The sequence below is a fragment of the Ornithorhynchus anatinus genome, chromosome 9, assembly GCF_004115215.2.
Source record: "Ornithorhynchus anatinus isolate Pmale09 chromosome 9, mOrnAna1.pri.v4, whole genome shotgun sequence".
In the NCBI taxonomy this organism is placed as follows: Eukaryota; Metazoa; Chordata; class Mammalia; order Monotremata; family Ornithorhynchidae; genus Ornithorhynchus; species Ornithorhynchus anatinus.
In genome coordinates, this window is record NC_041736.1 from 31247280 (window position 1) to 31272952 (window position 25673).

Here is a 25673-nt window from a genome sequence, read left to right on the forward strand (position 1 = left end):
GGCGGGTCACTTCCCTTCTCTGGGCCTCAGTTGCCCCATCTGTAAAATGGGGATGAAGGCTGTGAGCCCCACGTGGGACAACCTGATCACTTCGTATCCTCCCCGGCGCTTAGAACAGTGCTTTGCACATAGTGAGCGCTTAAGAAACGCCATTATTATTATTCAACAGTCAATCAGTGGTATTTACTGAGCGCTTACTGTGTGCCGAGCACTGTATTTAAGCCCTTGGGAAAGAACAATGAAACGAGTTGACAGAAGTGACCCCTGCCACAAGGCGCTTACAGTCTAAAGCAGGAGACAGAGACGTTAAAATAAATTACAGAGAGGGGAATAGTAGATAACTATAATAATGACGGTACTTGCTGAGCGCTTACTATGTGCCAACCGCTGTTCCGAGCCCTGGGGTAGATACAAGCTAATCGGTTGGACGCAGTCCCCGTCCCACATGGGGCTCACGGACCTCATCCCCATTTTCCAGATGAGGTAACTGAGGCCCAGAGAAGTTAAGTGCCTTGCCCAAGGCCACAGAGCAGACAGGTGGCGGAGGTGGGATCGGAACCCAGGTCCCGCCGACTCCCAGGCCCGTGCTCTCCCCATCGTGCCCACGGATGCTGGGACGAGTATCCAAGTGCTCAACGGGCACGCGGCCAAGTTCACAGGCAATGCAGGGGCGAGGGTAGGAAGGGAAACGAAGCATTTAGTACGGTGCTCTGCACCCAGTAAGCACCCCATAAATACCACAGATTGATTGAAATGAAGGCCTCTTGGAGGAGTCGTGATTTTAGAAGGGTTGAAGGGTACGGACCGCTTCACGAATCCGTGTGTCAGGCCAAGTCCACGCTCATCATCTCTCTATTATTTCAAATCTGTTAGCGGGTCACGCTTAGTTTGGGGCTCAGCTTTCGGAATAAAAGATTACTTTGCCCAATTCACCTTCAAACGATAACCAGATCATTCTATAAAAGTCAGTGAACACAGCACGCATGGAATTAATAAGTAGGAATTGGGCCACCCTGATATCTGATCCTGAATTCGAATACTCTTTCGATCCTTTATGCTGACCACGTCCCTTGTTCTTCTTGAGATGGCTATTGAGAAGCAGCGTGGCTCAGTGGAAAGAACCCGGGCTCGGGAGTCAGGGGTCACGGGTTCCAATCCCGGCTCTGCCACCTGTCAGCTGTGTGACTGTGGGCAAGTCACTTCACTTCTCTGAGCCTCGGCTACCTCATCCGGAAAATGGGGATCAACTGTGAGCCTCACGTGGGACGATCTGATTTCCCTGTATCTACCCCGGCGCTTAGAACAGTGCTCTGCACATAGTGAGCGCTTAACAAATACCAACATTATTATTATTACCGCCTTCAAAAAACCGGTGTTCTATTCTAGAAAAAGGTTCCAGATGTAACTGGAATTCACTTTCGCCGTCTCTAAAGAACGCCGACTAAACTTAGTACTTGCGTGTCGATTACAGAGGCTCATGGTGAGGTTGGCCCTGTTCCACCCCAGACCTATTCTGATTTAGTGCCACACGGGTAAATCTAATATGTGCAGTAGGAGCAAGTTGATAAATACGGTGCTGGAGAGCGATGAAGGATCCTTCCTTTCCTGCCTCCAATATCTCTCTCACCCAGAGGTCAGAATTGTGATTTTTCAAGCATCAGATTTCCCTCACTCTTCTCCACAAAAAGGCAACAGTCGCGGCTCGGGTCAGATAAAACCTTCTGACCGGTTAAGGTTCTTTCCCTATTAGACATCTGTCCTTCTCCCCTTTTTTTTTTTTCCAACGCATGTCCTCCAGTGGGGCAGACCAGCTCAAAAATCACCTACTTACACACACACCTCTCTTTCTCGCTCCCTCCCTCTCTCTCACACCCTTCCTCGGGCTTCAGATGCCCTCCACCCCGCGTCAGCGGCTCACCCCCTGCCCCTTTTCAATTCCGGTCAGCTCCTACAGAGAGCTCAGGAAACAGTGTAAATACACGACGTCAGATCGGGTTCTGTTTTTGGAACTTGCACTTTTTACTAATCGGATCTTTGTGTTTCCGAGCTTCGTTAATGATGCTAATAATAACAACTGCGGTATCTGGTAAGATCTTAGTGGACTAAGCGCTGGAGTAGACACGAGGCAGTTGGGTTGGGCACGGTTCCTCTCCCATATAGAGCTCACAGTCTTAACCCCTATTTCCCAGATGAGGTAACTGAGGCCCAGAGAAGTGAAGCGACCTGCCCAGGATCACACGGCAGACAAGCGGCAGGGCCGGGATCGATCCGTCTTCCTCGAGAGACTGTAAGCTAGGGGCCACTTCCTTTGTACATTCTCCACAGTGCACGAGGACTACGTGTCCAGCGCTGTGCGCTACGCACTGGGGTAGATACAAGGTAATCAGGTTGTCCCGTGTGGGGCTCGCGGTCTTAATTCCCGTTTTACAGATGAGGCAACTGAGGCACAGAGAAGCGAAGTGGCTTCCTCAAGGTCACACAGCAGACAAACGGTGGAGCCGGGATTAGAACCCACTTCCTCTGACTCCCAGGCCCACGCTCTTTCCACTAAGCCACGACATGCTTTCGATCAAAACGACGGGGGAAACGGTAAATTTGGAGGCACGGAGATGATGAGAGAAGTGAAAAAAACCTTATGAAAGCAGCGAAGAATACGGCAGTCAGTTTAAACGATAGAGAAATGCAATTTTTGAGATCGTGAGCCCTTTGTGGGACAAGGTCCGTCTCCAGCCCGACCGGCTTGTATTCACCCCAACGCTTAATACGGTGCCTGACACAAGGTGAGCATTTAAATATGATTATTATAATTATCCCTGCTAAGAGAATAAAATTAGGGCTTAAAAAAATTTGTACACTCAAAAGTACTTTTCATTTTGAATTTCTTGACTGTGTCAACTTCTCACAACCTCAGCGCTAGGTAGAGGAGACACTGTGCACTAAATTGATTTAATGAACAAAGGAGGGGTTTACTTTCTGGCGAGAAGAGGGATCAGCAGGTCCCGGTATTGAATATCGCCATAAATTCCTATCAGTCCAGACGCTTCCAGCAGGAGGCGGGATGGAAGGGTACGCAGAGCGGCTCTTATTAAACTGTTAAATGACCCTGTTTTAACAAAAAGGTGACGCTCCATTTGCTTCTCTCGATACACTTTTATAATCTCCCTGCCAATTATTTCATAAACCCAACGTACAACTCAGGTTCACGTCGCCTATACCAATATACCACACACAAGCTATCTAGTCCTTCGGTCGTATTTATCCAACGCTTTCTGTGGGCGGAGCTATGGTGGCTATACTAACATACCGTATATCAGCAAGATACCTACCTCATATACGATATAGCGCAGGTGTGTGCATTACGTATCACCATTCATTCAATTGTATTTACCGAGCGCTTACGGTTTGCGAAGCACCGTACCAGGCGTTTCGACGGTACGATGCAGCAACAGACAGAATGAATCCCTGCCCGACAACGGGCTCCCGGTCTAGACGCACACACGACTGAGAATAATCATTCGTTCATTCATTCAACAGTATTTATTGAGCGCTAACCTTGTGCAGAGCACTGTACTGAGCGCTTGGAATGTACAAGCGGGCAACAGACAGAGACGGTCCCTGCCCTCTGACGGGCTCACGGTCTAATCGGGGGAGACGGGCAGACGAGAACAATGGCAAGAAATAGAGTGGAGGGGACGAACATCTCATAAAAACAATGGCAACTAAATAGAATCGGGGTGATGTACATCTCATTAAACAAAATAAACAAAATAAATAGGGTGATAAAGATATATACAGTCGAGCGGACGACTACAGTGCTGAGGGGGTGGGACGGGAGAGGGAAAGCGGGGAGAAGAGGGCTTAGCTGCGGAGAGGTGATTATGGTATTTGTTAGGCGCTTACTATGTTCCAGGCATTTTACTGAGCGCCGGGGTGGATGGGAGCCCATCGGGTTGGACACGGCCCCTGTCCCACGTGGGGCTCACAGTCTCCATCCCCGTTTTACAGATGAGGTAACTGAGGCCCAGAGAAGCGAAGGGATTTGCCCAAGGTCACGCAGCGGACAAGCGGCAGAGCCGGGATTAGAACCCATGACCTTGTGACTCCCAGGCCCGGGCTCCGTCCACTCCACCGTGCCGCTACATCCGGCAGAGTCTCCCCAGAGCGCCTGCCTGACTGACTCGGGGACGGACCCCAAAGCGGCACGCGGCCTAGAGGAAAGAGCCTGGATCTGGGTTCAGATCCCGGCTCTCCCGCTTGCCCGCCGTGTGATGTCGGACGAGTCACAACTTCTCTGCGCCTCGGTCACCTCATCTGTGGAGTGGGGATGAGGAATGGGAGTCCCACGTGGGACACGGACCATTTATCCGACCTGATTAATCTGAATCCGCCCCGGTGCTTAGTATGGTGCCAGGCACCTAGCAGGCGCTTAAAAATACCATTTAAAAAAAAAAAAAAATAGCGGCTAAGCCAGCCCCCGGGGGGAGACGCAGGACGAGACGGGATGGGGGAGGAGTGGGGTGGGAGAGAAAGAGAGAGGCGGCTAGGGGTTGAAAGGGCTTTAGAACCAGCGCCCCGGCCTAAAGAACCCCCAAGAGATCAGGTGAGGGGAGAGGAAGACAAAAAGGGGGAGTGGGGAAAGGGGAGAGGAGGGAAAGCGATCTGGATCCCACATCTACAAATATATCTAGATATAGCAAATACAGCCATATCTATCTACAAATCGAGAGTAGCGGCCCGGCCTACCGGGAAGGGCACTGGCCCGGAAGTCAGGGGACCTGGGATAATGGTGATAATCACGATATCCGTTAAGCGCTTACTACTGGTTAAGCGCACTGGGGCGGACACAAGCGAACGGGGGCGGACGCGGTCCCCGTCCCACGTGGGGCTCCGAGGTAACCGAGGCCCGGGGAAGTCAACCGACTTGCCCGAGATCACAGAGCAGGGAGGTGACGGAGGGGTGGAGACGTGGGGAAAGGGTCGGCAGTGAGGTAGCCGAGACCGGGGCAGAGCGAGGAAGCCGGCGCTAGAGAAGCGGCGTGGCTCAGTGGAAAGAGCCCGGGCTTGGGAGTCAGAGATCACGGGTTCGAATCCCGGCTCTGCCGCTCGTCAGCCGGGTGACCGGGGGCGAGTCACTTCGCTTCTCTGGGCCTCAGTTACCTCATCTGGAAAAGGGGGCTGAAGACCGTGAGCCCCCCCACGTGGGACGACCTGATTCCCCCGCGTCTACCCCGGCGCTCAGAACAGTGCTCTGCACATAGTAGGCGCTTCACAGATACCGACATTATTTATTTATCATTTAGAGGAGGTTAATGAGCAGGCTGGACTGTAGAAGGAAATCGCTTAGTACGGTGCTCTGCACATAATAAGCGCTCAACAGATACGATTGAATGAATGAAACGAGGGAGGTGAGGCGGGAGGGGGCGAGCCCGTCGAGCGCTTTAAAGCCGACGGGAAGGCGTTTCCGTACGCTGCCTCGGGCGAGGTCGGCAGATCGGGACCGGGACACTATCCGGTAAATTTGGCTGCCTTGAAGGGCGCATCAGGTTCTAACCCTGATTCACGACGACTCGACTAATAATCGTAAGAAGGTTGGCATTTGCTGAGCGCTTACTGTGTGCAGAGCACCGTTCCAAGCGCCGGGGGTAGACGTAGGGGGATCCGGCTGGCCCACGTGGGGCTCACGGTCTTGGGCCCCATTTCACAGATGAGGGAACTGAGGCCCAGAGAAGTGAAGTGACTCGCCCACGGTCACCCAGCTGACAGGTGGCAGAGCCGGGACTCGAACCCATGACCTCTGGCGCCAAAGCCCGAGCTCTTTCCACTGAGCCACGCTGCTTCTCTAGCCAGGTCGGACTCAGGGGTGCCCACGTGCTCCATCTTAACGCTTCCCCTGCACCGACGGGCTAGAGCCCGGATCCACCGTGGGACCCGGTCCCGTTCGGTTTATTTTAACCCCCAGCCGGAAGGTTCGGCAGGAGCCCCGACGGATTTCCAGCATCTTCCGAAGTTCCAGAGACAGTCACCGGGGAATCGCGGAACTCGGGAGATTGGGACACAGAGAGGGGCGATCAGAGAGCCACACCTGTTTTTACGAGACGTCCTTCCCCTCGACTCTATTCACCGCCACCGTTCCCGTCCGTCCGTCTCCCCCCCGATCAGACCGTGGGCCCGTCAGACGGCGGGGACCGTCTCTATCGGCTGCCGACTTGTTCCTTCCAGGCGCTTAGTACGGTGCTCTGCACATAGTGAGCGCTCAATAAATACTATTGAACGAACGAATGAACCTGTTGTAACTGGAAGCCACATTGCCCAACGGACCAGGTGTCACCGATTATCAGAGAAAGCCAGGCCAAAGAAAGCCGAGGCAATGAATCACCAGGCACCACAGAAGCCAGACACGCTACCCAAAATCGACAGCGGCGACGCAGACCCGAACTCTGTCCCGGAAGTCTTCCTAGTAATAACGATGACGTTGGTATCTGTTAAGCGCTTACTACGTGCGGGGCACTGTTCTAAGCGCCGGGGGAGATACGGGGTAATCGGGTTGTCCCACCTGAGGCCCACAGTCAATCCCCACTTTCCAGATGAGGTCACCGAGGCCCAGAGAAGCGAAGCGACTCGCCCACAGTCACACGGCCGACCAGCGGCAGGGCCGGGAGTCGGACCCGTGACCTCTGACTGCCAAGCCCGGGCTCTTTCCACTGAGCCACGCTGCTAAATACAATGGTGGTATTTGTTAAGCGCTTACTGTGTGCGAAGCACCGTTCTAAGCGCTGGGGGATACCGGGTGATCAGGTGGTCCCACGTGGGGCTCGGTTTGAATCCCCATTTTCCGGATGAGGTAACTGAGGCACGGAGAAGTGACGTGACTTGCCCACAGTCACACGGCCGACAAGTGGCAGGGCCGGGATTCGAACCCACGACAGCCGACTCCCAAGTAACGAGGCCTGGCGGATACAGCACGGGCCCGGCGGTCGGAGGCCCTCCCTGGGCTCTAATCTCGGCTTTCCTACTTGCCTCTGCCGGGTGACCTCGGGCAAGTCACTGAACCTCTCCGGGCCTCAGCTTCCCCATCTGTAAAACGGGGCTTAGCGTGGCATAGCGGACAGAGCACAGGCCTGGGGGGGGTCAGGAGGTCACGGGTTCTAATCCTTCCTCTGCCACCTGTCCGCTGTGTGATCTTGGGCACGTCACTTTACTTCTCTGGGCCTCGGTTACATAGGGAAGCAGCATGGCTCAGTGGAAAGAACACGGGCTTGGGAGTCGGGGCCGTGGGTTCGAATCCCGGATCGGCCCCTTGTCGGCTGCGTGACGGTGGGCAGGTCGCTTCGCTTCTCCGGGCCTCAGTGACTTCCTCTGTAAAATGGGGACGAAGACTGTGAGCCCCACGTGGGACAACCTGATGACCCTGTTATCTACCCCAGCGCTTAGAACAGTGCTCCGCACATAGCAAGCGCTTAACAGATACCAACGTTATCATTACCTCATCTGTAAAACGGAGAGCACCTAGTATAGTCCCTGGACCGTAACACAGTGCTTACCGAATACCGTAATTATTATTCCGCCTCAACTGTGAGCCCCATATGGGACGGGGACTGGGTCCAACCTGATTTTCTTGCGTCTGCCCCGGTGCTCAGAACTTTGCTCGGCGCATAGTGAGCGCTTAACCAGCGCCATCATTTAATTTCAATTTAAGCAGGTCCTAACCACCGCCGCAGGGACCCGAAAACCTCCCTAAGAAAGCCGGGCCCCTTTGTGAGAAAATTAGACGGGATACAGCGGCGACACAGACCTGAACGCTGTCAGGGGAGTCTAAGCAACGAGGCCCGGCGGATACGGCAGGAACTATGAGGTTCCAGACCGAACTACGAGATCCGGCCTCTCCTCGGATAGCACTGCATCACCACCAGGTTATTTTCAATCCCAAACGGGAGGACGGGATCACGGCCGATGAGATCCTCGAACGGAACGTGTCGCCTGGTGCTAGAGCCGTGCCCATCTCGACACAACTAAGCCCATCTTTCCACTTTCTGGTGGGAGCGGGGAGGAGGGATGACAGCAGGGTGCCTGACCAGCTGCCTTCTGGTGAGCTGAAACTGGGAAGTCGAAAGCAAAGAGGCCAGAGGAAACGTCTCAAGCGCAGGGAAGGACGGCTGCATCCCAGCCGGAAAGTGGGACGGACCAGCGCGGCGCAGTGAGGAGCGGCGTGGCGGAGTGGATAGAGCCCGGGCCTGGAAGACAGAAGGTCACGGGTTCTAATGCCGGCTCCGCCGCTGGCCTGCGGTGTGACCTCGGGCAGGTCACTTCACTTCTCTGGGCCTCAGTTACCTCATCTGTAAAACGGGGATGGAGACTGTGAGCCCCATCTGGGACAGGGGCTGCGTCCAACCCGACCGGCTCGCGTCCGCCCCAGAGCTTAATACAGTGTCCGGCATATAGTAAGTGCTTAATAAGTACCATGATTACTATTATTATTATCATCACTGTACACAGCAAGCTCTCAGTAGACACCACTGACCGACTGGTTGAGGGCTAGCGCGCTGCAATTAAGAAAAGAGTAGCTCTTTTTGAGCATAAAGGAGGGATAGGTGAAAGCAGGGCTATACATTGCGAAGAATGAACATGTCAACATAACACAATCATGTCTTTGTGGAGGTAGGATGCATTTGGGACTGGGGGGGGGGGGGGGTCCACGTTGGCCTTTTCGGGCACCTACTATTCACAGGGGAACATCACCTGCCCCGGTGCATTCGTCGAGTAACAAAGGAGAGAGAGAGAGAGAAGGAGAGAAAGACACAGTGCACGTGGGTGTCTATAAAAGCACTGTGCCTGGTTCCACATGACGACGAGAAGTAAAACCTGGACATACATCACACAGTAACTCTGTCGCCCGTATCATTTTTCTACAAAAACAGTAAGTCTGTGTTTCCCCACTCCTCAAGAACCCTCAGGGGTTGCCCATCCACCTCCACCTCAGACAGAAACTCCTCACCGTCGGTTTTGAAGCAGTCAATCGCCTTGCCCCCCCCCCCTGCCTCCCATCACTGCTCTCCGGTTACAAGCCAGCCCGCACACTGCGCTCCTCTAACGCCAGCCTAGTCACTCCATCACGCCTAGCTCAGCGCCGACCTCTTGCCCACGTCCCGCCTCAGGCCCGGAACACCCTCCGTCTTCCCGTCCGACGGACGATCACTCTCCCCGCCTTCAGAGCCTGCTTGAAGGCCCATCTCCTCCAAGAGGCCTTCCCTGACTAGGCCCTCATCTCCTCCTCTTCCGCTCTCTACTGTGCCGCCCTGGCACTTGACTTTGCACCCTTTATTTACCCCTCCCTCGGCCCCACAGCACTTACGTACGTAGCCATTCTTTTACGTGAAACAGTTTGCAACTCAACCCAGCTATTAACTATTAAGGCATGGCCTATGAAATATTTCTTTTAAAAATGCTCTTTTGTTCCGAGTGACCCTCCGGAAGAACAGAATCGAATGCATACTGCTTGCATTCCTTGAGTACATCCAATCACGAGTCCTTCGTGTTCCCTATAATCAAATTTCACCGCTAATGCCTTCGTATCATGGAAGAACAGTGAATAGGCCAGCAGGCGTTCGGGGCCAAGGGTCCCGAAAGGGGGAGATAAATGACCCTGGGGTGGGGGGAGATTCCGCTCAGGGGCTCCATCCTCCCTCAAGAAATACAAAGATAGAAAACCATGACAGGAAGAGAAGTCCAGATCAGTCCATGAGATCTGGCCCCGGTTCCAAAGCCGCAAAGACCCGGGTTCCGCAAAATCGCACCTCCCAAACTATATCGCAAGCACCGCTTATTCCCAGAATGGGTCGACGGACTGCGATGCCGTCTTCCAGACTCCCTCGGCTTCTCGGATCCTCCCGCGTGTTCTCTGAGGGCAAAAACGGGTTCCTTTCTCTCGCTGGAGTCACCGGCTGCCTGCATTCGCTTGCTTTTCTATATGCCGTTTTTGCCTTAGGCAGTTCCAAGCCCATTAAAAATCCTATCCGCGCGTGGTTGATCACGTCGGGGGGAGCGATATGTTTTTGGAGGGTTACCGGGGACCAAAAATCAGGTGTCGGTAAATAGTATCTACTAAGCCCTTACTGTTCTAAGGGCAGGGAGAGAACACAGAGGTGGGATTTCGACGCGGTTCCTGCCCCTCGGGGGGGGTCGGGGTGAGACGTTGCCCGGTTTTCGACCAGGTAGGCCCATTTTCGGGAGGTCTGTCCCCCGGAATTTTGACTGCAAGCCCCTCAGCCTCCCTCTTCGGCTTCTCCCGCCACAGAGTCCTCCCGGTTTGGAAGGTCCGCCCCAGCTCGCAGAGACTTGAGCAGGGATGGAAAGCTCTGGAGCAAGAGCCAGGGTGACAGGTCACCCCATGGACACGCCTGAGATTAGGTCTGTGTTTCGCAAGCTGTTTATGGCGTTACTGCACCTTCAGCCCAGCAGGACGCCCATAACGTCACGCGCTCCTGGGCATATGGTATCCGTCAGTGCCGCCATCCCTTGGCACCTATCAAATAACAATAATAACTGTGGGATCTGTTAAGCGCTTACTAGGTCTCAGGCACCGTACTAAGCGCTAGGGTGGATACAATCAAACAGGGTGGGAGACGGTCCCTGTCCCGCATGGGCTCACGGTCTTCATTCCCTTAATGAGGTAACTGAGGCCCAGAGAAGTGAAGTGACTTGACCGGGGTCACACGGCAGACGAGTGGAGGAGTTGAGATTAGAACCCATGACCTTCTGACCCCCAGGCCCGTGATCTATCTACTACACTATGCCGCTTCACTTGTCCCCTCTCTTCTTTCCTCCCTGGCCACCATCTTCAACCATTAGCTCTCCAAAGGCTTTCATCCCCACTGCTTTCAGACACGCTCATGTCTTCCCTATCCTAAAAAAAACCCCTCCCTTGACCCCATGGCTCCCTGCAGTTATCACTCCATCTCCCTCCTACCATACCTCTCCAAACTACTCGAACGAGTTGTCTAAACCTGCTCTCTCCACTTTCTCTCCTCCAATTCTCTCCTCACTCCCCTCCAATCTAGCAGAAACCGCCCTCTCGGACGTCACAGATGACCTCCTTCTTGCCAAAGCCAACAGCCTCTGCTCCCTCCTAATCTCCGTCGACCCCTCAGCTGCCGCTGACACTGTCAACCACCCCCTTCTCCTGGAAACGTTATCCAAACTTCGTTTCACTGACAGTGTCCTCTTCTTGTACTCTTCTCATCTCTCTGGCCGCTCTTTCTCGGCCTCTTTCGTGGGCACCTCCCCTGCCTCCTCCCACCTTACCGTAGGAGTCCCTCAAGGTTCAGTTCTGGGTCCCTTTTTATTCTCCATCTACACCGACTCCCTTGGAGGACTCATTCACTCCCATGGCTTCAACTATCACCTGATGACACCCAAATCTCCATCTCCAGCCCCGGTCTCTCTCCCTCTCTGCAGTCTCACGTTTCCTCCTGCCTTCAAGACATCTCTACTCTGATGCCCCGCCGACACATTACACTTAACGTGTTCCAAACAGAACTCCTCTTCTTCCCGCCCAAACCCTGTCCTCCCCGTGATTTTCCAATCACCGTGGATCGCACCGCCACCGTTCCCGTCTCATAAACCTTTAACCTCGGCCTTATCCTCGACTACCTCGGTTGTTCGATCGCATATCCAATCCGTCACTAAACCCTGTTGGTTCAACCTTCACAGCGTCCCTGAAACCTGGGTCCAAACTACTATCATGCTAATCCAAGCGCTTACCCTATCCCGCCTCGATTACTGCATCAGCCTCCTTGCTGACCTCCCCGCCTCCTGTCTCTCCCCATTCCATTCTTCATTCTGCGGCCTGGATCATTTCTCTACAGAAACGTTCGGTCCACGTCTCCACACTCCTCAAGAATCTCCAGTGGTTGCCCATCCACCCCCACATCAAACAGAAGCTCCTTTCTTCTATCTTGAAAGCACCCAATCTTCTTGCCCCCTCCTTCCTTACCTCACTGCTCTTTTACTTCCACCCAGCCTGCCTCCCTCTTCATGCTAAACAATTACTCAATAAGGCTTTGAAGGCACATCCCCTCCAAGAGGCCTTCCCTGCCTCAGCCCTCGTTTTCTCTCCTTACATTCCCTTCTGCATCACCCTTGCACTCTGACACGTTCCCTTTATTCACCCCTCCCTCGGCCCTATAGCACTTATGGACATATCCATAATTTATTTATATTAATGTCTGTCTCCATCTCTAGACTGGACGGTCACTTTGGGGAGGGACGGTGTCCACCAACTTTATTACACGGAAGTCTCCCAAGCGCTTAGTACAACGCTCTGCATCCAGTAAGCACTCAATAAATACAACTGACCGGATGCCGGGGGCCACCCTGATGAGCCCAGGATGGGGAGGAGCAGAGAAAGGACAAGGCTGACAGGAAGAGTCGTCGGGAGCCTTCGTTGGTAACCAGACTGTACCTAAAACACCGGAGAAGCACTAGAAGTTGGTTGACAGAAGGGACGGTACACCTGCAAATGGATTCCGTTTCATCGAGACACACGCAAAGCCGTTTTCCTGACTTTGGAACTCAGGGCAACCACTTAAAACACATCTTGGTGTTTCCTAAGTAGATTTCTGTACACTCAGTATCAAGACTTAAAGAAAATTATTTTGGTTTAGGCATCAAAAGGGGCACACGGAGCTTTAGATTCATGTGCCAGAAAAAAAAGAAGTTAAACTATAGGCGTGACAAGGGAAATCCATGAAAAAAACAGCGCTGTGGTCAAGAGGATAATAATAATAATGATGGCATTTGCTAGGCGCTTACTACGTGTCAAGCTCTGTTCTAAGCTTTGGGGTAGATACAAGCTAATCTGGTCGGACACAGTCCTTGACCCACATGGGGCTCACCATCTTAATCCTCCTTTGACAGGCCCAGAGAAGTGAAGTGACTTACCCAAGGTCACACGGCAGACAAGTGGCAGAGCTGGGATTAGAAGCCGGGTCCTTCTGACTCCCAGGCCCGTGCTCTATCCACTAGGCCCTATGTTTTCAGCTATTTAACGAGGCTATTGACACTCACAAAATCATGATACGGTGGCCCTCGAACCCACAGTTACGGAGTTTAACACAGCCGCCCCAGGTCTGAGCCTCTGTTGGGGGACGGAGGCTCTTTCCGGGCTCGTTCCACTAAGCCACTCCGCTTCTGAAATAGAAATCTGCTAAGGCCATTCCGGGAGATGCCTAAAGGTGGAAAAGGCCTGGAAGTCAACACAATTTAGGAACATATTTGCTCTCGGGTGACAGATCCTATCCAACTGCCAAGTCATTTCCGGGTGGATATCAGCTCTTCTGAACTGGCCAAAGACAGAGCACTGATAGTGTAGCAGTAAGTGAAAACAGACTGCCCGGTGAACGACAGCTCACAGAGACAGGTGCTGGATTCAAATTCCGATGGACCACTCTCCCCTCATCACAGAGGTGGCTACGAGGGGTCGATTTCAAGCTTTGCAAATCCGCCCCCCACAGGTACAGACGTCCTCCACATCTGACCTGGAATTAAAGCGCTTTCGTTCGTTCACTCGCCTCGATTGAGCCCTTACTGTGCGCAGAGCACTGTACTAAGTGCTTGGGAGAGATGCAACAACAGACACATTGCCTTCCCACAGCGAGCTCACAGTCTAGCCTTTTTGACCTGCTCCAGTGTTTCCTGGCTCCGGTCAGCCAAATCGGAGAAGCCACGTGGCCTAGTGGAAAGAGCAGAGGCTTGGGAGTCAGAGGACCCTGGGTCTTAATTCCAGTTCCGCCGCCCGTCTGCTGCGTGACCCTGGATAAATCACTTAACTCCTCCGTGCCTCGGTTCCCCCGTCTGCAGAATGGGAGGATTCAAAACCTGTGCATCGGGACGTCGCGGGGAGGGGAGCTTCCTGGAGCCACCGCCAAGAAGGGGATGGTAGGTTAGTTCCCAAATGATCCCCATGTCTTTGGAAATATACCTAGGCTCGAGACGGGGGCGGGGGCTGCCACGGGGAGTTGCAGGGGTTTGGGTTCTACCAGGCCGGGAGCCTCAATTCCTGTCCGCTTTGGACGGGGAGGACCCGGAAAGTCAGCGGAAGCAAACGGGCGGGTGATTCAGTCGGGATTTAGGACGGAGAATCCCTGAACACATCGCGGTAACGGGCCAGAAAAAGGGCCCGCCTTTCAACTCCCACACTGGCGGCTCTGTTATCTTCAAACCTGAAGAACAGCTCTTACCCCAAAGCACAGATAAATAAAGTCATAATAAAATCAACCAGAAGCAATCCAACGGTTAACAGGCACAGCAAGAAACCTGGCAGGAGCCGCGGTACACTGAATGCATACCCAAGAATGAAAACGGGAAAAATTCTGATTGATTAATGATCAAAAGCTGGAGGGCGCACTTCACTAGAGCAAATGTTTTGATTTACATTACACGTTATCAACCATGAACTGGACTTCCTGGTAAGAAAACCACAAAGACAACAAAACTGCCCTGTTTACCCCTCTCAAGTCAGAGACGCACTGGCCAGGTGTAGAGATAGAACAAATCATTCCTCCACTGGAAAGCAAAGAAAACATTGCGAAGCCTGACCTACACACCCTAGGGGGGTTTATAAATGTGTACCATATTGATTTACCGGAGAGTTTCGGGATCTTTTATAGAGCCAAGCGTATATCACAAATATAACCGCTCTGCTGAACTGCCCCTAGAATTCTACTTATTCATCCCCCTCATTTCCCCTCTACTTTCGCCGTCCCTCTTATCCCTTTTGGTGTTTCTCCTCATTTCACCTGTCGCTGTCCTTTCCTCCTCACTTGATATTTTCTCTGTCTCTGACTGTCCTCTGTGTCTCTCATCTCTCTGGCCTCACAGACTCGTTCACTTTTTTGCCCCATTCTTCTTTTGCCTGTTTTTTTTTCTCTCTTCTGTTTTCCCTCTTCCCCACTGCCTGTCCTTTGCCCTTAAAAAAAAAAAAACCAAACAAACCACAAAACAATATTTCCGGGGATTTCCCTGCCTCCCTCATTCTTTTCTTTTTTTCCATTTTCATCTTCCCTCTGTTCCATAGAGGCTGCCCTGACTGCACTCTCTGTGGCAGGCTCCAGGCCACGTTTATCGCTGATGTTCTCTGAACCACATTCCCCAGCCTCACCCAGACAGGGGCTGCTAAGCAGAGGGACGTGCACTGTACCCAGTGTTCAGGGAGCAACATATTGTACTAAGTGCAGTAAAACTGCATGAAGGCAGGTGCTTGGGGCTTAAAATCCTGCTATAATTTTATACAGATATTTTTAAAAAATTAAAAATGCATGCCTGTAAACGAGAAGCAGCACGGCCTGGTGGAAAGAACACAGGCCTGGGAGTCAGAGGACCTGGGTTCTGATCCCGGCTCTGCCACTTGTCTGCTGTGACACCTTGGAAAAGTCACCTCCTTTCTCTGTGCCTCCTCGGTTCCTTCATCTGTAAACGGGGATTGCGACTGTGAGCCCCAAGTGGGGCGATTACCTTGTATTTACCTCAACATTGAGTACAGTGCCTGGCACACAGCAAGTGCTTAACAAATACCTTAAAAATTGTAAAAGACTCGCCCATTATTTCTTAATTGAATTCTTCACTTCGAATGCCAAGAAATTAGGCTCTTGGGGGAAGTCGGGGCTCGGGGGTGGGGAGGGAGGGAAGAGTCGGTGTTTATAGATTATATACGGTCTGAGAGGCCAAGGACCAGTAAGCCACCCTCATCCGACTTTCACCTAATCGGCAAGAAACCATGCATTCTCCTGGGGTCTAAAGGCAACCGTCAGTGACTCAGGGTCTGTAGATCAACCAAAGCCCTCCAGCCTCCTCTCTCTTTCTGCTACTCTCCTTTGGCCAATTCACTGCGGTTAGGACATCCACAGGGTTGACCGGGGCCGGAGATGAAACTCAAAACAATGAATTTTGCTGCTGGCTAACAGCTCTTGCAAGAAATGACGGGGGAGAAATGCTTGAAAGAAAAGCAGAGAGTGGGTGTATTTGAACATCTCCGGAATTCAACTCTCCAACTCTCCCCGGCTCCTATCTCCACAAACGACTGAGAGCGGTTGGGTTAATGTCGCTATCTTCCAAAGTACAAATTCAGCATGATTCACAATAAAACTTTTTATCATTACTGTCTTCTATTACAACTGTTTCACGTGTGTCAGGACCGCTCAATTAGTAAATCTAGGACCCTTGGTTTTCCCAGAGTTCAAATGAGTTAGACTTCAGAACTCTTGTCTTTGACTCTTTTCCATGAAGCCACTTTGTCTTAATAATACGAAAAAATGAATAACAGGATTTATTAAGTACCTACCCTGGGCCACGCATCGTGTTTAGCACTGGGGTAAATAATTACGATTATAGTATTTGTTAAGCGCTAACTCTGTGCCAGGCACTGTACTAAGCAAGCACTGGGCACTCTGCTTACTCAAGGGTTGAGTCCAGTGTTCTGCCCATAGTAAGCACTCAATAAATACCACTGACCGACTGACCGATCGAGGAGCAGAAGGGGCAGGGACGAGAATAAGGGGGAGGGAAAAAGAAGCCCACTGTCACAGTCACCAGCAGCACTGATGAGTTAATTGAGCAGTGGGGGATGAGGGAGCTGGGAATGACTGGGATAACTGAGGGGCAAGAAGAAGAGACGGGCACAGCCAGAATTCCTGGGGAGAGTCTGGCTGAGAAAGGGACAGGAGAGAGCGACAGAGACAAAGGGAGAGTTTTCAGAGCACGGGTAGGGACGCGGGAAGGAGAAGAGTGGTAGCAAAATAGGTGATGTTTCCTGAGCATCTTGGTACTTATTTACTGAGCATCTTTACTTAGTACCTAGTAAAGTACGACAGACTGTGCTTAAGTGCTTGGGAAATTTCCTCAAAGGCAAAGGATGTTCTCTGACAGGGTGAGACCCACCTAGAAGACATAAAGGTATTATTACGGTTTCTGTTAAGCACTTGCTCTGTGCCAGGCACTGAACTAAGCGCTGGGGTGAATACCAGCAACTCAGGTGGGACACAGTCCCTGTCCCATGTGGAACTCACCGCCTCAATCCCCATTTTACAGGTGAGAAAACTGAGGCCCAGAGAAGTGACTTGCCCAAGGTCACACAGCAGACAAGAGGCAGAGCCAGGATTAGAACCCATGACATTCTGACTCCCAGGTCCGTGCTCTACCCACTGTGCCACGCTGCCTCAGGAGCAATACGAAGAACGGTGAAAAGTAGGTGTCGAAGAAATATGGCACGGTGGAATATCAGAATTAAGCAGAACAGACGATCGAACAATTGACTATACATACGTACCACCGTTACTGAGGTTGGGTGTAAAATCATAACGGCTTGGGTGGCTTTTGGGTTGATACGTGGGGTTTTGAAACTACAGGGGAAGGTTACTGGAGCAGGTGGAATTTTAGGAGCAATAGCTACAGTGGGAGATAATAATAATAATAATAATAATGACGGTTTTTGTTAAATACTTACTTTGCGTGAGGCACTGTACTAAGCCCTGGGGTAGATACAAGCAAATCGAGTTGGACTCAGTCCCACGTGGGGCTCAGAGTCTCAATCCCCATTGTACAGATGGGTCTTCTCTGAGGCCCAAAGGAGTGAAGTGACTTGACCACGGTCACGGGGCAGACAAGTGGTGGAGCCGGGATTAGAACCCATATCCTGAGTCCCAGGTCCGTGCTCTATCCGGTAGAGGAATGGGGCGGGAGCCAGGCCAGTGTTCGAAGCATAAATTTGGGTTCTTACCCCAGCTCCGTCACTGGTTTACTGTGCAACCCTGAGCGTCTCTGGGCCTCAGTTTCCATATCTTTAAAATGGGGATAAGATTCCTGCTCTCCCTCTCTCTGAAATCATGTACGCCATTTGGGACAGGATCCGTGACTGATCTGATGGCCTTGTATCTACCCCGGTGCTTAATGAAGCGGTTGGCACCTAGTAAGTGCTCAGTAAACATCATCGCCATCGTTATTAAAATGTTCTGAAAGGAGGCCCCTCTAATCTAATTCCCACCTGTGCATTCTCTCACAGAGCTCAGTATAGGGTTCTCCACCCAGTGAGTAATAATAATAATAATAATGATGTTGGTATTTGTTAAGCGCTTACTACGTGCAGAGCACTGTTCTACGCGCTAGGGTAGATACAGGGTAATCGGGTTGTCCCACGTGAGGCTCACAGTCTTCATCCCCATTTTGCAGATGAGGTAACTGAGGCCCAGAGAAGTGAAGTGACTTGCCCACAGTCCACAGCTGACAAGTGGCAGAGTCGGGATTCAAACCCATGACCTCTGGCTCCCAAGCCCGAGCTCTTTCCACTGAGCCACGCTGCTACTCGGCTGGCTACTTCCCTGTCTTTCCCCTTTCTCATCACAAATTCTATTACCATCCTGCTCCTCTCCTACCTTAGCCCCTTCTCCAACCTGCCCCGCCAACCCTCCTGCTCCCGATCCTACCCCCGCCACCTGCCCTCACCAGGGCCAACGTCATTTCTGGATCGTCCAACCCTTCCCCTGATTCTTTGGAATCTTAGCACAGTGCTCGGCACGGAGTAAGCGCTTAAACCCCACGGATAATAACGACGATCCTTTTTTTTTTTTTTAATGTCCAAAGCTATCCCCAGAAGGTAGGTTAGGATGGAAACGTGAAGAACTTACCAGTGATAATAAGAATTAGGAGTTGGGGGTTGCCGTTATTTTCGTTAGAGCTCAATTCGGTCCAGGGCCCACATTTGAGAACCTGAGTTACCACTCCACAGCAGGTGATAAATTCACCGTGTACAGGAATTTCTTCTTTCTGTGTAATATCCACGTCCATTTCTAAGTAAGGAACAAAGCAACATTGCAAAAGGTAAGTGGAACGCAATTGATCGCGCATTCTACACAAACATACATCAAAAGAAATACATTTTGAATTCATTCATTCATTCATATTTATTGAGTGCTTACTATGTGCAAAGCATTATACCAAGCACTTGGGAGAGTACAATATCGCACTAAACATTCCCTGCCCACACCGAGCTTAATGACAATAGTAACGTCGGTGTTTAAGCGCTTACTATGTGCCGAGCACTGTTCTAAGCGCTGGGGTAGATACAAGGTAATCAGGTTGTCCGGCGTGAGGCTCCCAGTCTTCATCCCCATTTTACAGATGAGGGAACTGAGGCACCGAGAAGTTAAGTGACTTGCCCAAAGTCACCCAGCTGAGCTTACGGTTTAAAGGGGAAGACGGACATTAACATACATAGATAAATATATTACAGAATTGTAAGGAAATGAATACCAGTATAATTAGGAGAGAGGAAAGAATATATTGTAGGGAGGCTGTATGCTTCCCGAGGGCAAAAATAGTGTCTTTTTCAATCAGTAATACTTACTGAGTGTGGACTCTGCGCAGGACACTGTAGTAAGTGTTTGGGAAAGTACAACGGAGTCAGTAGACGTGATATCTCTCCTCAAAAAGCTCACAGTCTACAGGGGACCCTGCCGCTGAAATAAGTTTTAAGTAGGAGAAAGAGAAGTGGATATGTGTACGAATCGGTGCTCGATAAGTGCACTACGTAGGTCGATCTGTGTAGACATGCTACCGGTAGGATGAGTATCCCCTCTCAGGATTGCACCTGGAGAGTTTCCAGTCCTCTCCCAGTCTTGGCTATGGGAGGGAGAGTCAAGCAGAGGCCTGTCCATTCCATTCCTAGCTTGGCCAGTGGCCAGCGAGTGGAAGGCCATCGGATACGAGTCAAAACTCCCCTGTGCCGGGCAGCAGCGGCACGGGAGAGTCGAGGGTGGACACTCAGGTTTACCGCAACGGTAAACCACTTCTGGATTTTTACCAAGAAAACTCTCCGGATCCACTACCAGAACGACCGCCGATGGGGAGCGGGGCCTTCTGGGAGAGATGCGTCCGCGGTGTCGCTACGGTTAAACTAAATGACCCGACGGCGTAAGACGAGACGCGTATAAAAGACCATCGTCGGTAAAGCGTGGCCTTGTGGAAAGAAAACGGGTCTGGGAATCGGAAGGACCTGGGCTCTGATTCCAGCTCGGCTACTTTTCTGCTTGTCGGGACCTGAGGCGAGTCGCTGAACTTTCCTATGCCTCAGTTTCCTCATCCATAAAATGGGGCCTAAGACTGTGAGCCCCAAGGAGGACACGGACTGGGTCCAAACTGATTATGTTGGATCTACCCCAGGGCTTATTACAGTGCCTGGCACGTAGCAAGTTCTTAACGAATACCATTAAAAAGTGTTCAAGTGGGAGTTGCAAGTTTATAATCTAGCGGTAAGGGAAATTAATCAGGGAAGGTTTATGGAGGAAACATCATCTACAGTACTGAGTGCTTACTGTGCGCAGAGCATTTTACTAAGCGTTTAGGGAAGTACAATAGAACAGAATTGGCAGACGCGGTTCCTGCCCCCGAGCTCTCAGTCTAGAGGAAATATGATTTCAGCAGGACCTGGATGATAAGGAAAGCTGCGGTTTGGCAGATTTGAAGAGGGACAGAGCTCCAGGTAGGGGAAAGGCCATAAGCGAGAGTTTATAAGTGGGAGATACGAGAACAAGGCACGGTGAGTAGCTCAGCTTGCGAGGTTCAGACGGAACTGGGGGAAAGCGGCAGAAGACGGTAGATAATTAGCAGGGAGAGAGCTGAGTGCCTTTAAAGCCAACGGTCTGGAGTCTCTTCTGGATACCGAGGGTAATGACGATTATGGTATTTGTTAAGCGCTTACCATGTGTGAAGCACTGTTCTAAGCGCTGGGGGCGACACCAGGTGATCAGGCTGGGCCCCGAGGGGCTCGCAGTCTTAATCCCCATTTTACAGATGAGGTAACCGAGGCACAGAGAAGTTAAGTGACTTGCCCAAAGTCACACAGCTGACAAGTGGCGGAGCCGGGATTAGAACCCACGACTTCTAACTTCCAAACTCTGGCCCTCTGGATGTCAGAGGCTACAGGCAAGGTTCATTCACTCATTCAATCGCATTTATTGAGCGCTTACTGTGTGCAGAGTACCGTCCTGAGCGCTTGGGAAATACAATTCGGCGCAGCAGGTTATCACATCTGATCAACTCCCTGTCTTAAGAGGGTGAAAAGGGACGGGGTGTGAGGCACGGGAAAAGTGGAAGAGATTTTTGAGAGTAGGTGGGAGATCTCCTCTTGAGAAGTGGCTGCGAAGGAGAGTTTCATTGTGGGGGGTGGGATTAACAGCCCAACAGAGAACATTCATAATTGTGATTACAAAATAAAATGATGGGGAAATCATATCTGCGTTTACTTGCCAAATTATTTTATAAAAAAAAATTATTTTAAAATGGCATTCGGTAAGCCCTTTCTATGTGCCAGGGACTGTACTAAGTACTGGAGGTGACAAAAGATAATCCGGTAGGCCAGAGTTCCTGTCCCATCGGCCGCTGACAGTCGTAATCCCCATTTTACAGACGAGGTAACTGAGGCAGAGAGAAGCGAAGGGACTTGCCCGTGATTACACAGCAGACGAGTGGTGGAGTCGAGATTAGAACCCAGGTCCTCTGACTCCCAGGCCACCCCGCTTCCCGTGACCATTTATTCCATCTTAAATGCTTCTGGACGGATGTGTTTTTCTACTGTCTTCTATCCAACAGCTCTGGTACTCCCACAAAAATTGAACTGGCCCCTTACTAAAGTCAGAATTTCATTTCAAAATAATTCAAAAAAAGAACTCTTACGGATACAGATGGTTGAACACCAGTCAGTAAAACGAATGTTTACAGAAGAGCGCGCGGAACTTCTGAGTCACTAAGAACTAAATGCCTCAGGTATCTCTGGAACAGCAATAAAAACCAAAAGAATGTACTGTGGACTTCCTTCCCAGCCAATCAGCATGGATTCATTTTGTACCCGCTGAGGTTAACAGATCATTATAGATCACTATCAACAAATTTTCATTACTAAAATTTGGAGCAACCTGATGTTCCAATCCAAGGATACATATTTTATATTTTCAGTACTTTACTCAGCTAAGTCAGAATAAAGTTCCATCTTTGAAACCATGAATTCACAATCTGCAAGAGGGAAAAATCATTTAAATATCAATGGTTTTGACTGAATACATTTATTCGCAATGCAACTGAAATTTCATTCATGTAAATGAAAAAATTTGAAATTTATTTACCTTATGATCCAATTTTACCTGGATCTTTGGGAAGTGGAACGGAACAGAGAAAACAGTACGTGACAGGGCATCAAAAACATGTAAGAGGGACTGACTATCTGGGATACGACAAAGTTCACTCAAAGAGATGATGGGATAAAAAAACAATTCTCTACTTAGGGAGGAGCCTTCGTGACTTGCCATCAAGAAGCTCTTGAGAAAACAAAAATGAGTAACATCTCCTGGAACACCTGAAGCATCAGTCAGAAACATCTTATTATGCTATTGAATGTTTTCAGTTTAAATGTCATCAAGATAAATTGAGGCCTGCTAAAACCAGCCCCCAAATGTCAATCCCCAAAAAGACACCAGGTGCATTTGTTCGGCAAAAGTTTAGAACCAAAAGGTGACAATCTGTGCTTCGTTCGAATGCCGCCTCACTTATCTATCGCCTAATGTTGATTTGCCAAAATTGCGACCTCACTAGAGATAATTCTACCAATATGCTTTGTTACCACCACAGAAATGATTTATTAATAGTGATAATAATAACGTTGGTATTCGTTAAGCGCTTACTACGTGCAGAGCACTGTTCTAAGCGCTGGGGTAGATACAGAGTAATCAGGTTGTCCCACGTGAGGCTCACGGTTAATCCCCATTTGACAGATGAGGTCACTGAGGCACAGGGGCGTGAAGTGACTCGCCCACAGTCACTCAGCTGACAAGTGGAAGAGCTGGAATTCGAACCCGTGACCTCTGACTCCCAAGCCCGGGCTCTTTCCACTGCGCCACGCTGCTAGCCCTCCAGGCCCGGGCCAGCTACAGCACCGGAGTTGCAGACCGGTTCAGGACGGGTAAGATACTCATTATGGACAGGGAACGCGTCCGCGAATTCTGTTGCACTTTACCCTCCCCCAAGCGCTTAGTACAGTGCTCTGCACACAGCAAGCACTCACGAAATACCACTGCTTGATAGCGCAGGGACTTAGGCGGCCTTGAAGTTACCACGATAGAGTTGACTTTCTTTTTTAAAAAAGGGCCAGTGAGTGTGACGAATTTCACTCAATCTATGGTAATTATAATAATGTTGGTATTTGTATCTGTTAAGCACTTACTATGTGCAGAGCACTGTTCTAAGCGCTGGGGGAGATACAGGCGACGAGACTGTCCCACGAGGGGCTCACGGTCTTCGTCCCCATTTTACAGGTGAGGTAAGTGAGGCACAGAGAAGTGAAGTGACTTGCCCACAGTCACACAGCGGCCAAGTGGCAGAGCCGGGATTAGAACCCACGACCTCTGACTCCCCAGCCCGGGCTCTTCCCACCGAGCCACGCTGCTTCTCTAGACTACTGAGTGCTTACGGTGTGCAGAGTGGACCTCGGGAAAATATAATACAATGGAGTTGATAGACACAAAGCCTGCCCATGAAGAGCTCGTGGTCTCGTAGGAGCCAGATATTGAAATAAATTACAGATAGGAGAAATGGCAGGGAATACGGCTACGTATATGAGTGATGTGGGGCAGAGGATGGGGTGAATATCAAGTACTGAAAGGGAACAGATGAGTGTGCAGAGATCTCCTGAGGCACAGATTGATGCTTTCGACACTCTCCTTTCTACCAACACACTCACCCCCCTATTCCTTAGCCAATCTCGTACCGCTAACTCCCACTCTGGATCACCACCACGGGACAGTCAATCGTATTTATTGAGCACTTCCTGAATGCAGAGCACTGAACTATGCGTCTGGGAGCGAACGATACAAAAATATGAGAGACACATTCCCTGCCCTCATTTCCTTTGCTCTTTGCGTGAGCGGTGGAGTGCTGCTGGTGGAAATGATGGACCTCATCCAACTCAAGTTCCTCCTCTCCTGCTTTAACTCTGCCCTCTCCTCTGCCAGGCAAAATGGCTTCTCCCTCCTCACTGACCCCCACGCCCACTGCCCTCACCAGGTGTTTCAGACGTTTAACTCCCTCGAAGTCCCCGCCGTCCCCTCCCCACCACACACGCTCTCTTGCCCCTGATGACCCGGCCACATTCTTTATTGAGAAAGGAGAAACTTAGGGGCGTGATCTCCCTAACATCTCCCCTGCTTTTCTCCAGTCCTTCCCTCCTCCTGCCCTGTCCGATTCTCCCATCTTTCCCAGCAGTAAGTCAAGAGGAGGTCTCAAACCTCCTTTCAAAATCTCCCCTCTCCACCTGCGCATCTGGCCCCATCCTTTCGCACCTTGTCAAAACACTCGCCCGCTCTCTCCTTCTCTTCCTGACCTCCATCTTCACTTGTTCATTCTCCAGTAGCTTCTTCCCCTGTTTTCCAACATAGTCATGTCTCCTCTTCTTAAAAAAAAACCCCAAACCCTCCCTTAATCCCACGGCTCCCTCCACTTATCACCCCATCTCCTTCCTGCCATTCCTCTCCAAACTCCTCCAGCAACGTGTCCATACCTAACGCCTCCCCTTCCGCTCCTCCATTTCCCTCCTTGACCCGCTACGATCGGGCTCCTGCCCCCTTCACGCCACAGGACACCGCCCTCTCAACAGTCGCAAATGATTGCCTTCTTGCCAAATCCATCGCCCTCTCCTCCATCCTAATTCTCCTCGACCTCTCGGCTGCCTCCGACACTACGGGCCACCCCCTCCTCCTGGAAATATTATCTACCCTCGGCTACACTGATTATCGCCGTCTTCTGGCTCTCTCTCTGGCTGCTCCTTCTCAGTCTCTTTCACGGGCTACTCCTCTGCTTCCCACCCGTTCCACCGCTTACTATAGCGTCCAGAGCTTAGTCCAATGCTTCGCACGTAATAAGCACTTAAATACCGTTATTATTATTAATAGTGGGAGTGCCTCAAGGCTCAGTCCTGGGTCCCTTTCTATCGTCCATCCACACCCACTCCCTTGGAGGACTCATCGGCTCCCACGGCTTCAAATACCACCTCTACGTGGATGATTCCCAAATCTCTATCGCCCTCCCTGACCTCTCTGAAAGGACATCTTTACCTGGATGTGGAAAGGACACCTTAAACTCAACGCATCCAAAACAGAACTCCTCATCTTCCCACCCAAATCCTGTCTTCCACCTGACTTCCCCATCACTCCGTCTCCCACGCCAGTAATTCATGACATGATCTTCAACTTATCTGCCTCATTTAACCTACTCATTCAATCCGTCATCGAATCCTGTTCGTTCTCCCTAAACATCGCTGAAATCTGCAATCTTCTCTCCAATCGCAACTCCTACCTCGTTGATCCAAGTACTTATTCTATCCCGTCTCGACGACTGCACCCGCCTCTTTGCCTCCTGTCTCTCCCCACTGCAGTCCCCACTTCAATCTGCTACCCAGATCATTTCCCTCAAAAGAGCCCAATCCACATCTCACTGAAGATGGAATGATCATTAAATCGATCCATCAATGGTATGGGGGATTGAGAAGTGAGTGAGAAGCAGAGTGGCTCAGTGGAAAGAGCCCAGGCTTGGGAGTCGGAGGTCGTGGGTTCTAACACCGGCTCCGCCGCCTGTGTGACTTTGGG

General features: G+C 51.0%; 1 protein-coding gene across 5 annotated transcripts in view; it reads right to left on the minus strand.

The window, feature by feature from the left end:
• LDAH (lipid droplet associated hydrolase) overlaps positions 1–25673 on the minus strand; it is a 150406-nt gene that overhangs the window by 112991 nt on the left and 11742 nt on the right. For 4 of the 5 annotated variants that reach the window (XM_029071997.2, XM_029071991.2, XM_029071994.1 and 1 more), the window contains one exon: positions 18672–18833. In XM_029071997.2, the coding sequence (XP_028927830.1) occupies positions 18672–18833 (162 nt within the window). Of the gene's footprint in view, positions 1–18671; positions 18834–19390; positions 19503–25673 lie in introns of all 5 variants that reach the window. The other variant, XM_039913039.1, reaches the window with a different exon arrangement.